At 36.0% G+C, this 13,388-nt stretch overlaps 1 protein-coding gene across 27 annotated transcripts in view; it reads left to right on the top strand.

Annotated features, from left to right (window-relative positions):
- BAZ2B (bromodomain adjacent to zinc finger domain 2B) overlaps nt 1-13,388 on the top strand; it is a 334,986-nt gene that overhangs the window by 261,133 nt on the left and 60,465 nt on the right. For all 27 annotated transcript variants that reach the window (XR_001830422.2, XR_001830420.2, XM_017546664.2 and 24 more), the window contains 3 exons: nt 2,681-2,821; nt 5,737-5,991; nt 6,982-7,196. Coding sequence is in view for 25 of the 27 variants with exons in the window: in XM_017546664.2 (XP_017402153.1) it covers nt 2,681-2,821; nt 5,737-5,991; nt 6,982-7,196 (611 nt within the window). In the remaining 2 variants the exon portion in view is untranslated. The remainder of the gene's footprint in view (nt 1-2,680; nt 2,822-5,736; nt 5,992-6,981; nt 7,197-13,388) is intronic.

Raw genomic sequence — 13,388 nt, 5'->3', positions numbered from 1 at the left:
AAAATTCATATAGTCCAAGAATATAATCTATCTTATGGCATTCAGTGCACTCTAGCTTGTTGCCCATGTATCTATGGAGTGTGTATGTACCTCTAGGATTGCTACCAGTGGGAAGTTGGCACAGTGAAGAGAACATCAGTGTCACATGGGTTTTCTTTCTTTTTAAAAAGTAATAGTAACCATTTTCAACACTTTAGTAACTAGTAGTCTCAATTATATTTATAATTGTTGTTATAAATATAATCATTAAGAGGTCTGGGTTAGCTCTGTGTAAAGCCATGTCACTTAACCATGACAATATATTCTGAGAAGTGTGTCATTAATCAATTTCGTTATTGTACAGACATCGTAGAGTAGCATACCCAAAGCTTAGATGGTATAGACTGCTACACATCTAGGCTATATAGCATAGACACCGCAGTATGTTCAATTCTTGATTGACTAAAACATCACGTGGCACATGAGTGTGGCAGAAAATTTTGCAGTAGCTTCTTTGAAATTAGTAAGAGATATTTAATATGCTTTTTTCTGTTAGTGATCCTAATTCATTGCTCTGGTGAGGAACCAAAAACTTAAATCTTCCCTTCTTTGGAAAGTTCTTAGAGCAACAGTTCATGTGTTTAAGAATCAAAATTTCAATTCTTGGGGAAAAAATTATTCTACCAGTGACTCTGCTGCCCTTTTGTCAGGGCTAGTAGCAGGAAAGGTAAAAGAAGTTAATTTGCAAAAGAAAAATGAAGACTGTGAAAAAGGAAATGACTCCAAGAAAGTTAAAGTACAGAAAATACAGTCTGTCAGCCAGAATAAAAGCTACCTGGCTGTAAGGCTGAAAGACCAAGATCTGAGAGAGGCAAGACAACAAGCAGCACAAGCCTTCATCCATAATTCTATGTATGGGCCAGGAACTAACAGGACTACAGTAAATAAGTTCCTGTCTCTTGCTAACAAGAGGTTACCAGTAAAAAGGGCTGCTGTCCAGTTTTTGAATAATGCTTGGGGAGTCCAGAAAAAACAAAATGCCAAGAGGTTTAAAAGACAGTGGATGGTCAGAAAGATGAAAACTAAGAAGTAAATCAAAGCTAAATGAAGAATCTGTATGTATGGAATTTAATAAATCATTCACAAATCATTTTAAAGAAAAAAAAATACTGCCTAATAATTTGATTTGAAAATCTGTACCTGCATTGTGGGACTATTACACGTTAATTGTGTATATCTATCTTTTGTTGTTAGACCCTCAGAAACTGCTTTTTGGTTTATAACTAGTAAAATTAATTATAGAACTTTTCTGATATCAACTTAAGCTTCCTTATCATTTGTCCTCCCAAAATGTCTGCATGAATCAGTAACCCAAAAATTCAGAGGCAATATAAAAATGAACAGTAACTTGTGCATGTCATATAAAAAGGCCCTGATGATCTGGCCTCTGGCTATCATAATATTCAGCAACTGTTCAACTTGCAACCTACGCTCCAGTCTTGAAACTGCTGGCAATTTTTCTACTCTCTGGTCCCATGTTCTTTCCCACTCCTCTCTTTCTCCCTGTTGGCAAATCCCTTCAGCAGCAGTCAGGGTACTCACTTACCAGTGATAATTGAAATGGAGATGATTAGAATATGGGCATAAATAGTAATAGAGTACAGAAAGCAATGAGTGCTATGTTAAAATCAGAGTTAAGAGCTGTGAGACGTAATAGAAACTGGTAGTGTTTAATTAGGATTTAAATATGCAAGATCGGAAAAATGAACTTTTTGATTGACGTGAACCAATATAAGCAACTAAGGAAATAAATATTCCATCAGGAATAGCAAATTCTAAACCTACACAGAAAAAAAAATGTGAGCAGTGAGATTAGAAGAGTGTGGAATTCAAAAGTAAAGACTTAGGCCTTATTTTGATAGAAAACTAAAAGACTTTTAATCAAGGAAGAGATGGAATCAGCCTTACAAAAGTAAACCAATTAGCAATGTGTGGCACATGTGCAGTAGTAGGTCAGAATTGACTTATGATTCTACTGTTGTCTCTCCTCTAAATAAATGAGAGCTATATTTGAGATATGATGATAAAGTAATGATAATGATACTATAATAGAAAATCTCTTCACTTCCTCCAACAAAATATCATTCCCTGCAACAGACAAGTCAGTTATTTCCATGTTATTGCCATTACCAAAACATTTTTAATGCTTTTGAAATTGCCTTCAGAATTGATTTTACATTCTCTTTAAACGTTGTTTATGGTGATGAATAATATTTTTCTTTCATCACAGGTGCTATCTTAAGACTAGCTAATTCGCTTTGAAAGAACTGCTTTTGCAAATTCAAACATGTTACTTCCACTTCCCTGCTGTAAATCCTTTGCTTCCTGGAGCCACACTAAAATTTGTGCTGATAACTTTATTTAGTAAGATATGTAGTTGCCAATGTGCATTTTAAGTACCTGCTTTTATTAATAAGTATTTTATTCTTATAACTTGGCAAATGATTGAACAAATTTTGAATAACAAAATAGTCTAGGTTGAATCTAATATTGATATTAATTATATAGTCAAGATTATTTTGAAAATCAGAGAGTAAGATTAATGAAAAGCAAAATAATACATCGTTGCTATATAATTCTAAGTTTATCCCAACATATACAATGATTAAGAAGAATATATGTACATTATTTTCTTTTTAAGGAAAAAGAACGATTGAAGCAAGAAAAACGTGATGAGAAAAGATTAAATAAAGAGCGTAAACTAGAGCAACGAAGATTAGAATTAGAAATGGCAAAGGAACTAAAGAAGCCTAATGAAGACATGTGCTTAGCAGACCAAAAGGTAATTTATATGTCATGCACACCATTTTATTAATTAATTTTTCCAGTTTTCTTACCTGATTTATTTGCCAGAGCTGCTATTGCGAAAGCCTTTCATTTTTAACTATAGCAGTGAATTTCCAAATCTAGGTCAATTTGCCTTTCCTAGATAGCTACCAGTAAACCTCTCTGGATCTCTTATGCAGGTAATGGCAATTTTATTGTTTGTTTATTTGGTTGGTTGGTTGATTGGTTGTTTTCAGACAGGGTCTTACTCTGTCATTTAGGCTGGAATGGAGCAGTAGCAGGATTATAGCTCACTGAAGCCTCAACTTCTCATTCCCAGGCTCAAGTGATCCACTGACCTCAGTCTTCTGAGTAGCTGGAACCACAGACACTTGCCATCATGCCTGGCTAGTTTTTTGGTTTTGTTATTTTAATTTTTTGTAGAGACAGGGTCTTCTGTTGCCCAGGCTGGTCTCCAACTCCTGGGCTCAAGTGATCTAACCACCTCAGTCTCCCAAAGTGCTGGGATTCCAGGCATGGACAAATCTTAACTCCTTCCCACATGCCTACAGATATTTAAATAAATTAGGATTTATAATCTATGACCTACTTCAGTGCTTTCTTTCTTTTATTCTTTACTTATTTTTTTTTTGAGAGTCTCACCCTGTTGCCCAGGCTAGAGTGCAGTGGCGTGATCTCAGCTCACTGCAACCTCTGCCTCCTGGGTTCAAGCAATTCTGTTGTATCATACGCCTCCCAAGTAGCTGGGACCACAGGCACTCACCACCACGCCCAGCTAACTTTTGTATTTTAGTAGAGACGGGGTTTCACCATATTTGTCAGGCTGGTCTCGAACTGCTGACCTCAGGTGTCCCACCCATCACAGCCTCCCAAAGTGCTGGGATAACAAGCGTGAGCCACTGCACCCAGCCTGACCTATTTCAGTGCTTTAGGTGGCCACCCTTTGAACATGCTTACTGCATGCTGGTACTATGCTAAGCACTTACTTGAATTTTGTCATTTAATCCTCAATACAATCCTTTAGTGTTGGTATTTTTTCCCATTTACACATGAAAAAACTGAGACAAAAAGATGTTAGGGAACTTGCCCAAGATTATACAACTAATAAATGGCAATTTGGATTCAAACTCCAGTTTGTTAAACTCCAGAGCCTATGCTGTTTATCATCCTGAAAGCCACGAAACTGTGTCCAACCAAAGTACCTCATATGTGTTTTGTCTTCCATAGTGCTTCACAGACATGTAATGTTGCTGAAATATAAAAGTATAAATTTAGAAAGCTTGCTGTAATCTTGGCAACCAGCATAATTTCATATACTTTTGAATAGAAATCAATTATGTTTTGACTGTAGTTAAGAAGATGGTACTTCCAGAAAAATATCAATAATGCATTTCATCTCTATATTATTATACTTCATTAGTAGGCTATGTATTTACTTATGCAATATTCAAATGATATGCAAGTAATTATTGTCTATTGATTTATGTAAGCTCTTTTCTAAAGTGCTTAAAGCAAACTTTTAGTATCCTAGAATGGATTGAACTATATTAACATTCTATTTACTTAGCATAAATGCTTCTAAATAAAAATGAGAATATAGTTAGTAGTTTTAGTCATTTGGATGTTTAAATTTTCCTAAGCAGAGAATGGGTATATAAATTAGTTAACACATTTAATAAGCTCATATTGATCAAGCTTTCTAAATCCTAAGTGAGCTTCATTTTCTTGTATCTTTTATATTCATTTAAATTCATATGTACTATATCAAGTATGTAAGTCCATTTTGAGCCATATTTTTATTAGCTTAGCTTTGTTATGTAAATTTTTAGAATTATGTAGAAATGTGTATGTTTCATGTGGTTCAAGAAAAGGGAGAGTGAGGATTATTGGTTTTCAGGTAGAATATACAATATTTGTATGAGATCAGCTATTATCTGTAGTTTTGTATTTCCATACAGTATTAATAGAAAAAGTCTTCAGTTGGTTACCTGAATAAATGCAGGATGGAGAAATATTTTTAAACTAAGGCCAATTCAGATAAATAGAAATATTTATGTCACTTTTTTTTCAATTAAAATTTAAAGTAATTTTTTAGGCTCTCATTCACTGGCAAAAATGTTTTAAATTTAGATTACCTATGTATTGAATTTTTAAAATGTTGGTGACAACTAATACTGGAATTTAGTCATTAAAATGTTAATATGTGAGCATATTTGAGAAATAGCAACAGAGACAGCTAATTTTAATACTGAAACTCATAAATGTTTTGCCTAAATACAGGGAAACCTAACGACCTTAATTGCATTATAACTGGGTTTATGTACAGGGTCACGGATTCTAGTTATGTGGACCTAGTTATTTGTCTTCATTCATTAGCCACAGATGGTACCACTTTCTCCAACCACAGAGCCCACAGATACATACTGTTTGTTTCTAAGCAAAAAAAAAAAGTATGATTTTTAAATACGTCATCATCATTAGAAGAAATTGATGTACATGCCCTATAAGTATGTCCATGGTAAAGTACTTTTGAAATGTTTGTATTTTATTTAATTTTTGCTCCAGTTATATAATCTGTGTTTTGTTGATGTGGATATGTCAATTGATTTAATATGCAAGTTGATTAAAATTAGTGTCTCTTTTGCAAAGATCTAAGTTCATAATTGAATTCAACCAGAATTTATTGATGGTTGCTTACTTGTATGATGATACTTACTTCAAGATGCTATGCTTAGTTCCATGGGGGTTATAGAAATGCCCCCAGATAATTTAGAATCCCAAAGGAAGCTACTGGTACAATACAAGAGGAAAAGAAAAGGTAGCAGCTTATTTTACTTTAGAAGATATGAAATCATGGCTTTTTAAAAATTAAGCTATTTTTACTTTATTTGTATTTTATTTTATTTTCAGCCTTTACCAGAGTTGCCTCGTATTCCAGGACTTGTTCTCTCTGGAAGTACATTTTCAGACTGTCTCATGGTGGTGCAGTTCTTACGAAACTTTGGTAAAGTTTTGGGCTTTGATGTGAATATTGATGTTCCAAACCTGAGTGTTCTTCAAGAGGGATTGCTAAATATAGGGGACAGCATGGGTGAAGTACAAGACTTGCTTGTGAGGCTCCTCTCAGCTGCTGTATGTGATCCAGGTCTAATTACAGGATACAAGGTAAAAAAAAACAAAATATAAAATGTTTTAAATTTGTGCTGTCAGTGCATTGGTAGATAGCTTTAGCATATTAACAGAAGATTATGTAGATTAATCTAATTTTTCCACCTAATGTCTCACAAAGTTAAATGTAGATTTGTGTCAGGTTATACTGTGTACAAAGAAAACCTGGTTGTAAAGCTTAAGGAATGTAGACCATTCTCAAGTTACTCTTTTTTCCTCTAGCTGTAGGCAAAGACCAAGGTGATTTAAGGAAATACTTAAGTGATATTCATCAACAACAGAATGCATAATTCATAAGGTCACTAGAACTTGTATGTGCCTTCTGAAATTATGCCTTGTTCTCTCTCAGTCACTCTGAGTAACTGAAGCTAATCAAGGCACCTACAGACCAGAACGTTAAGACCCTGTGCTACTCAGTGGATCCTCAATAGGTCCATATTTATCTTAATTCCAAATACAGTATATATTCCAGGGAGCTTTGCTCTAGGTAATATTGTAGAGCGAGAACCTCTCAGATGCACCTGTGTTTCTTCTGTCTCCCTCAGTGTTTCCATATTTATTTTTCCTCATCAGCAAAACTTATGACACCTTAAAGGTAGAAAACATAATACTGTTTTTGATCCTCCCCACTCTGTCATTCCTGATAAAATGTCCAGATAAAACCTGGGAAAAGGTTGATGTTGCTTTTATAGTCATGGAAGGCTTGATAGGTAATTTAAAACTTCTGCTACCCATGAATTTGCATACTCTTCTCCCTGCCTGACTTGGAACCAATGATTTGAAGAGGGAAAAGAAAGATACAAGTACTTGAATATTTGTCTGTCTTAACTATTGACCGTTTTTATATCTCTTTCATTTAAAAAAAAAAAGTGAATACAGCCCTTGTCAGTAATATCTTGATCAAATAATATAAGTATTTTTAATCTTATTGTTTTCATGCTATACATGGTTATGAACAACACTGATAAAAATGCCAAATTTTTATAGGCTAAAACAGCTCTTGGAGAACATTTGCTGAATGTTGGTGTGAATCGAGACAATGTTTCCGAGATTTTACAGATATTTATGGAAGCCCACTGTGGACAAACCGAGCTTACTGAAAGTCTGAAGACCAAAGCTTTTCAGGCTCACACTCCAGCACAGAAAGCCTCAGTGCTGGCTTTCCTGATCAATGAACTGGCATGCAGCAAGAGTGTGGTCAGGTGAGCATACGCCCAGGCTATTCCATGATTTTCTTCCATTTTGAATTAGGGTAATTACAAAATAATACAAATTAATTATAGAAAATTGGAAAGTTACAGACTAGCAAAAAATAAAAAATTTAAATTTTACTTTAGAGATGGCCACTAATAATATTTTCATATATTTCTTTGTAGTGTATTGAAAAAAAAATTGGATCATACTATGTGTCTGTAACGTGGTCTTTGTCATCCATTTTGTTTAATAATTTTGTTAAATCTTTATACATAATTATTTTTATATTTTTACTTGCTATGGTACCAGAATGTGGTACCACGGAACTTTTTTTCCTTCACATCTTTTAAGTATAGATGAACACCTGATTTTGCTTAGTTGCCATTCATAGAATTATGTAGTCACTTTTTATTTTGTTGTATGCTAATACAATCCTATTCATTTATCAATGTATTAATTTATATTTTTTGTAAAGTACTTGATCTTATTTAAAAGTGAAAGTGAGTTCTCACTCTAGTAATACCAATACCGGCCAGGCCCAGTGGCTCATGCCTGTAATCCCAGCACTTTGGAAGGCTGAGGGGGTGGATCACAAGGTCAGGAGATCAAGACCATCCTGGCTAACACTGTGAAACCTCATCTCTACTTAAAAAAATACAAAAAATTAGTCAGGCATGGTGGCACACTCCTGTAGTCCCAGCAATTCCGGAGGCTGAGGAAGGAGAATTGCTTAATCTCAGGAGGCAGAGGTTGCAATTAGCCGAGATCGCACCACTGCACTCTAGCCTCAGTGACAGAGTGAGAGTTGGTCTCAAAAATAGTAATAATAATAAAATACCAATACGAACACGTACACTAGTATTCAAAATTTGGGAACAAATTCATGTTCTACTTGTCCTTGTTATTCATTGTTTTACAGATTTTTAACAACTTTTAGTCCTACATCTTTCTAGAAAAAGGATCAATCTAGATTCAGAGTCATACATTTCTACCAGTGTGGACATTCTGAGTTTTCTGTAGTTAGCTATGATATTGTATAAATGTAATTTTTCATTTGTTTCTGCTCTTCATTGACAGTCATCCCAAAAAGTATAATAATATACAGATTTTGCAATTTTATGAAAGAATAATTTTATTAAGCATGAGCATGATAACAAATAGTAATGCCGCGTGGCACTCATTCAAAACACTTACACACAAATTCAGTGTAAATGGTACACTACAGTTTTTACCTTAGAAGGAAAAAAGCACCCCTATTTGACTTTACCAGGTATTATAATATTCTTAGTTTCTGTTTGGTTGTTCATATATGTACACTTAGTGTATATGCATATGTATATATGTGCACTTATGTAAATACACATGTGTGTTCTGGTATCGTGCTTTTATATTGTAAATTATCACATCTTAAATGCATGCAACAAAACTTTGAATGCTGTGTTTCTTTTTTTTTCTTTTTAATTGTACTTTAGGTTCTGGGGTACATGTGCAGATTATGCAGGATTGTTGCATAGGTACACACATGGCAATGTGGTTTCCTGGCTCCATCCCCCATCGCCTACATCTGGCATTTCTCCCCTTGCAATCCCTCCCTGACCTCCCCATCCCCTTGCTGTCCCTCCCTTGGCCCCCCCAACAGACCCCAGTGTGTGATGCTGCCCTCCCTGTGTCCATGTGTTCTCACTGTTCAACACCTGCCTATGAGTGAGAACATGTAGTGTTTGAGTTTCTGTTCTTGTGTCAGTTTGCTGAAATGATGGTTTCCAGGTTCATCCATGTCCCTCCAAAGGACACAAACTCATCATTGTTTGTAGCTGCATAGTATTCCATGGTGTATATGTGCCACATTTTCCTTGTCCAGTCTATCATCGATGGGCATTTGGGTTGGTTCCAGGTCTTTGCTATTGTAAACAGTGCCACTATGAACATACGTGTGCATGTGTCTTTATAATAGAATGATTTATAATCCTTTGGGTATATACCCAGTAATGAGATTGCTGGGTCAAATGGAATTTCTGTTTCTAGGTCTTTGAGGAAGCATCACACCGTTTTCCACAATGGTTGAACTAGTTTACACTCCAACCAACAGTGTAAAAGTGTTCCTATTTCTCCACATCTTCTCCAGCATCTATTGTCTCCAGATTTTTTAATGATCGCCATTCTAACTAGAGTAAGGTGGACCTGAATATGGTTTTGATTTGCATTTCTCTAATAATCAATGATGAGCATTTTTTCATATGTTTGTTGGCCTCATATATGTCTTCTTTTGAAAAGTGACTGTTCATATCCTTCGCCCACTTTTGGATGGGTTTAGTTGTTTGTTTCTTATAAATCTGTTTTAGTTCTTTGTAGATTCTGGATATTAGCCCTTTATCAGATGGGTAGATTGCAAAAATTTTTTCCCATTCTGTTCGTTGCTGGTTCACTCTAATGATTCTTTATTTTGCTGTACAAAAGCTCTGGAGTTTAATTAGGTCCCATTGTCTATTTTGGCTTTTGTTGCCAATGCTTTTGGTGTTTTAGTCATGAAGTCCTTGCCTAGGCCTATGTCCTGAATGGTTTTGCCTAGGTTTTCTTCCAGGGATTTTATGGTGTTAGGTCTTATGTTTAAGTCTCTAATCCATCTGGAGTTACTTTTAGTGTAAGGTGTCAGGAAGGGGTCCAGTTTCTGCTTTCTGCACATGGCTAGCCAGTTTTCCCAACACCATTGGGAAATCCTTTCCCCCTTGCCTGTTTTTGTCAGGTTTGTCAAAGATCAGATGGTTGTAGATGTGTGGCGTTGCCTCCAGGCCTCTATTCTGTTCCGTTGGTCTATATCGCTGTTTTGATTACTGTAGCCTTGTAGTATAGCTTGAAATCAGGTAGCATGATGCCTCCCACTTTGTTCTTTTTGCTTAGGGTTGTCTTGGCTATGCGGGCTCTCTTTTGGTTCCATGTGAAGTTTAAGGTATTTTTTTCCAGTTCTGTGAAGAAGGTCATTGGTAGCTTGATGGGGATAGTGCTGAATCTATAAATTACTTTGGGCAGTATGACCATTTTCACAATGTTGATTCTTCCTAACCATGAACATGGAATGTTTCTCCATCTGTTTATGTCCTCTGTTATTTTCTTGAGGAGTGGTTTGTAGTTCACCTTGAAGAGGTCCTTTCCATCCTTTGTTAGTTGTATTCCTAGGTATTTTATTCTCCTTGTAGAGACTGTGAGTGGGAGTTTGCTCATGATTTGGCTCTCTGTTAGTCCGTTATTGGTGTATAGAAATGCTTGTGATTTCTGCGCATTGATTTTGTATCCTGAGACTTTGCTGAAGTTGCTTATCAGTTTCAGGAGATTTTGGGCAGAGATGATAGGGTCTTCTAAATATACAATTATGTCATCTACAAATAGAGCCAACTTGACTTCCTCTTTTCTTAATCGAATACCCTTTTTTTTTTTTTCTTGCCTAATTGCTCTGGCTAGAACTTCCAATACTATATTGAATAGGAGTGGTGAGAGAGGGCATCCTTGTCTAGTGCCAGATTTCAAAGGGAATGCTTCCAGTCTTTGCCCATTCAGTATGGTATTAGCTGTAGGTTTGTCATAAATAGCTTTTATTGTTTTGATATATGTTCCTTCGATACCTAGTTTATTGAGAATTTTTAGCATAAAGGGCTGTAGAACTTTGTCGAAGGCCTTCTCTGTATCTATTGAGATAATCGTGTGGTTTTTGTCTTTGGTTCTGTGTATGTGGTGGATTACGTTTATAGACTTGTGTATGTTGAACCAGCTTTGCAACCCTGGGATGAAGCCTACTTGATTGTGATGGATAAGCTTTTTGATGTGCTGTTGCAATCAGTTTGCCAGTATTTTATTGAAGATTTTTGCATCTATGTTCATCATGGATATTGGCCTGAAGTTTTCTTTTTTTTTTTGAGTCTCTGCCAGGTATTTGGTATCAGGATGATGTTGGTCTCATAAAATGATTTGGGAAATGTATTGTTTGGAATAATTTTAGAAGGAATGATACCAGCTCCTCTTTGTACATCTGGTAGAACTTGGCTGTGAACCCATCTGGACCTGGACATTTTTTGGTTGGTAGGCTATTAATTGCTGCCTCAACTTCAGCCTTTGTTATTGGTCTATTCAAGGTTTCAACTTCCTCCTGGTGTAAGCTTGGGAGGGAGCAAATGTCCAGGAATTTATCCATTTCTTTCAGGTTTACTGATTTATGTGCATAGAGTTGTTTGTAGTAATCTCTGATGGTAGTTTGTATTTCTGTGGAATCAGTGGTGATACCCCTTTATTGTATTTTATTGCATCTATTTGATTCTTCTACCTTTTCTTTTTTATTAATCTGGCCAGCAGTCTATTTTGTTGATCTTTTCAAAAAAACAGCTCCTGAATTTATTGATTTTTTAAGGGTTTTTTGTGTCTCTGTGTCCTTCGGTTCTGCTCTGATCTTAGATATTTCTTGTCTTCTGCTAGCTTTTGAATTTTTTTGATCTTGCTCCTCTAGCTCTTTCAATTTTGACAATAGAGCATCGATTTTAGATCTTTCCTCACTTCTCATGTGGGCATTTATTGCTATAAATTTCCCCCTAGTTACAGCTTTAAATGTGTCCCAGAGATTTTGGTATGTTGTGTCTTCTTCTCATTGGTTTCAAAGAACATCTTTATATTTGCCTTCATTTCATTGTTTATCCAGTAGACATTCAGGAGCCAGTTGTTCAGTTTCCATGAAGCTGTGCAGGTCTGAGTTAGTTTCTCAATTCTGAGTTCTAATTTGATTGCACTGTGGTCTGAGAGACTGTTTGTTATGATTTCCATTCTTCTGCATTTGCTGAGGAGTGATTTACTTCCAATTATGTGGTCATTTTTAGAGTAGGTGTGATGTGGTGCTGAGATGAATGTATATTCTGTGGATTTGGGGTGGAGATTTCTGTAGATGTCTGTTAGGTTTGCTTGGTCCAGATCTGAGCTCAAGTCCTGGATATCCTTGTTAATTTTCTGTCTCATTGATCTAATATTGACAGTGGAGTGTTAAAGTCTCCCACTATTATTGTGTCAGAGTCCAAGTCTCTTTGTAGGTCTTTAAGAACTTGCTTTATGTACCTGCATGCTCCTGTATTGGGTACTTACATATTTAGGATCATTAGCTCTTCTTGATGCATTGATCCTTTTACGATTATGTAATGCCCTTCTTTGTCTCTTTTCATCTTTGTTGGTTTATAGTGTATTTTATCAGAGACTAGGATGGCACCTCCTGCTTTTTTTTTTTTTTGCTCTCCATTTGCTTGATAAATCTTCCTCGCTCCCTTTATTTTGAGCCTATGTGTATCTTGCACATGAGATGGGTTTCCTGAATACAGCACACCAATGGGTCTTGACTTCTTATCCAATTTGCCAGTCTGTGTCTTTTGAATGGGGCATTTAGCCCATTTACATTTAAGGTTAATATTGTTATGTGTAAATTTCATCCTGCCATTTTGATGCTAGCTGGATGTTTTGCCCATTAGTTGATGCATTTTTTTCATTGTGTCAATGGTCTTTACCATTTGCTACATTTTTGGAGTGGCTGATACTGGTTGTTCCTTTCCTTGTTCAGTGCTTCTTTCAGGAGCTCTCTTATAAGTCAGGCCTGGTGGTGACAAAATCTCTCAGCAATTGCTTGTTCATAAAGGATTTTCTTTCTCCTTCACTTATGAAGCTTAGTTTGACTGGATATGAAATTCTGGGTTAAAAGTTCTTTTCTTTAAGTATGTTGAATATTGGCCCCCACTCTCTTCTGGCTTGTAGTGTTTCTGCAGAGAGATCCCCTGTGAGTCTGATGGGCTTCCCTTTGTGGGTAACTGGACCTTTCTCTCTTGCTGCCCTTAGCATTTTTTTCTTCATTTCAACCCTGGTGAATCGGACGATTAGAGCAACTCTTGGGGTTGCTCTTCTTGAGGAATATCTTTGTGGTGTTCTCCTGGACTTGAATGGTGGTCTCGCTGGCTAGGTTGTGGAAGTTCTCCTGGATAATATCCTGAAGAGTGTTTTCCAGCTTCAATCCATTCTGATCATCACTTTCAGGTACACCTATCAAACGTAGATTAGGTCTTTTCACATAATCCCATATTTCTTAGAGGCTTTGTTCATTTCTTTTCACTCTTCTTTCTCTATTCTTGCCTTCTTGTTTTATTTCATTGAGTTGGTCTTCAATCTCTGATATCCTTTCTTCTGCT

The sequence above is a fragment of the Cebus imitator genome, unplaced genomic scaffold (genome assembly GCF_001604975.1).
Source record: "Cebus imitator isolate Cc_AM_T3 unplaced genomic scaffold, Cebus_imitator-1.0 Scaffold10, whole genome shotgun sequence".
Lineage (NCBI taxonomy): Eukaryota > Metazoa > Chordata > Mammalia > Primates > Cebidae > Cebus > Cebus imitator.
The sequence above is the reverse complement of the archived record's forward strand: the minus strand, read 5'-3'. Positions and strand labels throughout refer to the sequence as shown.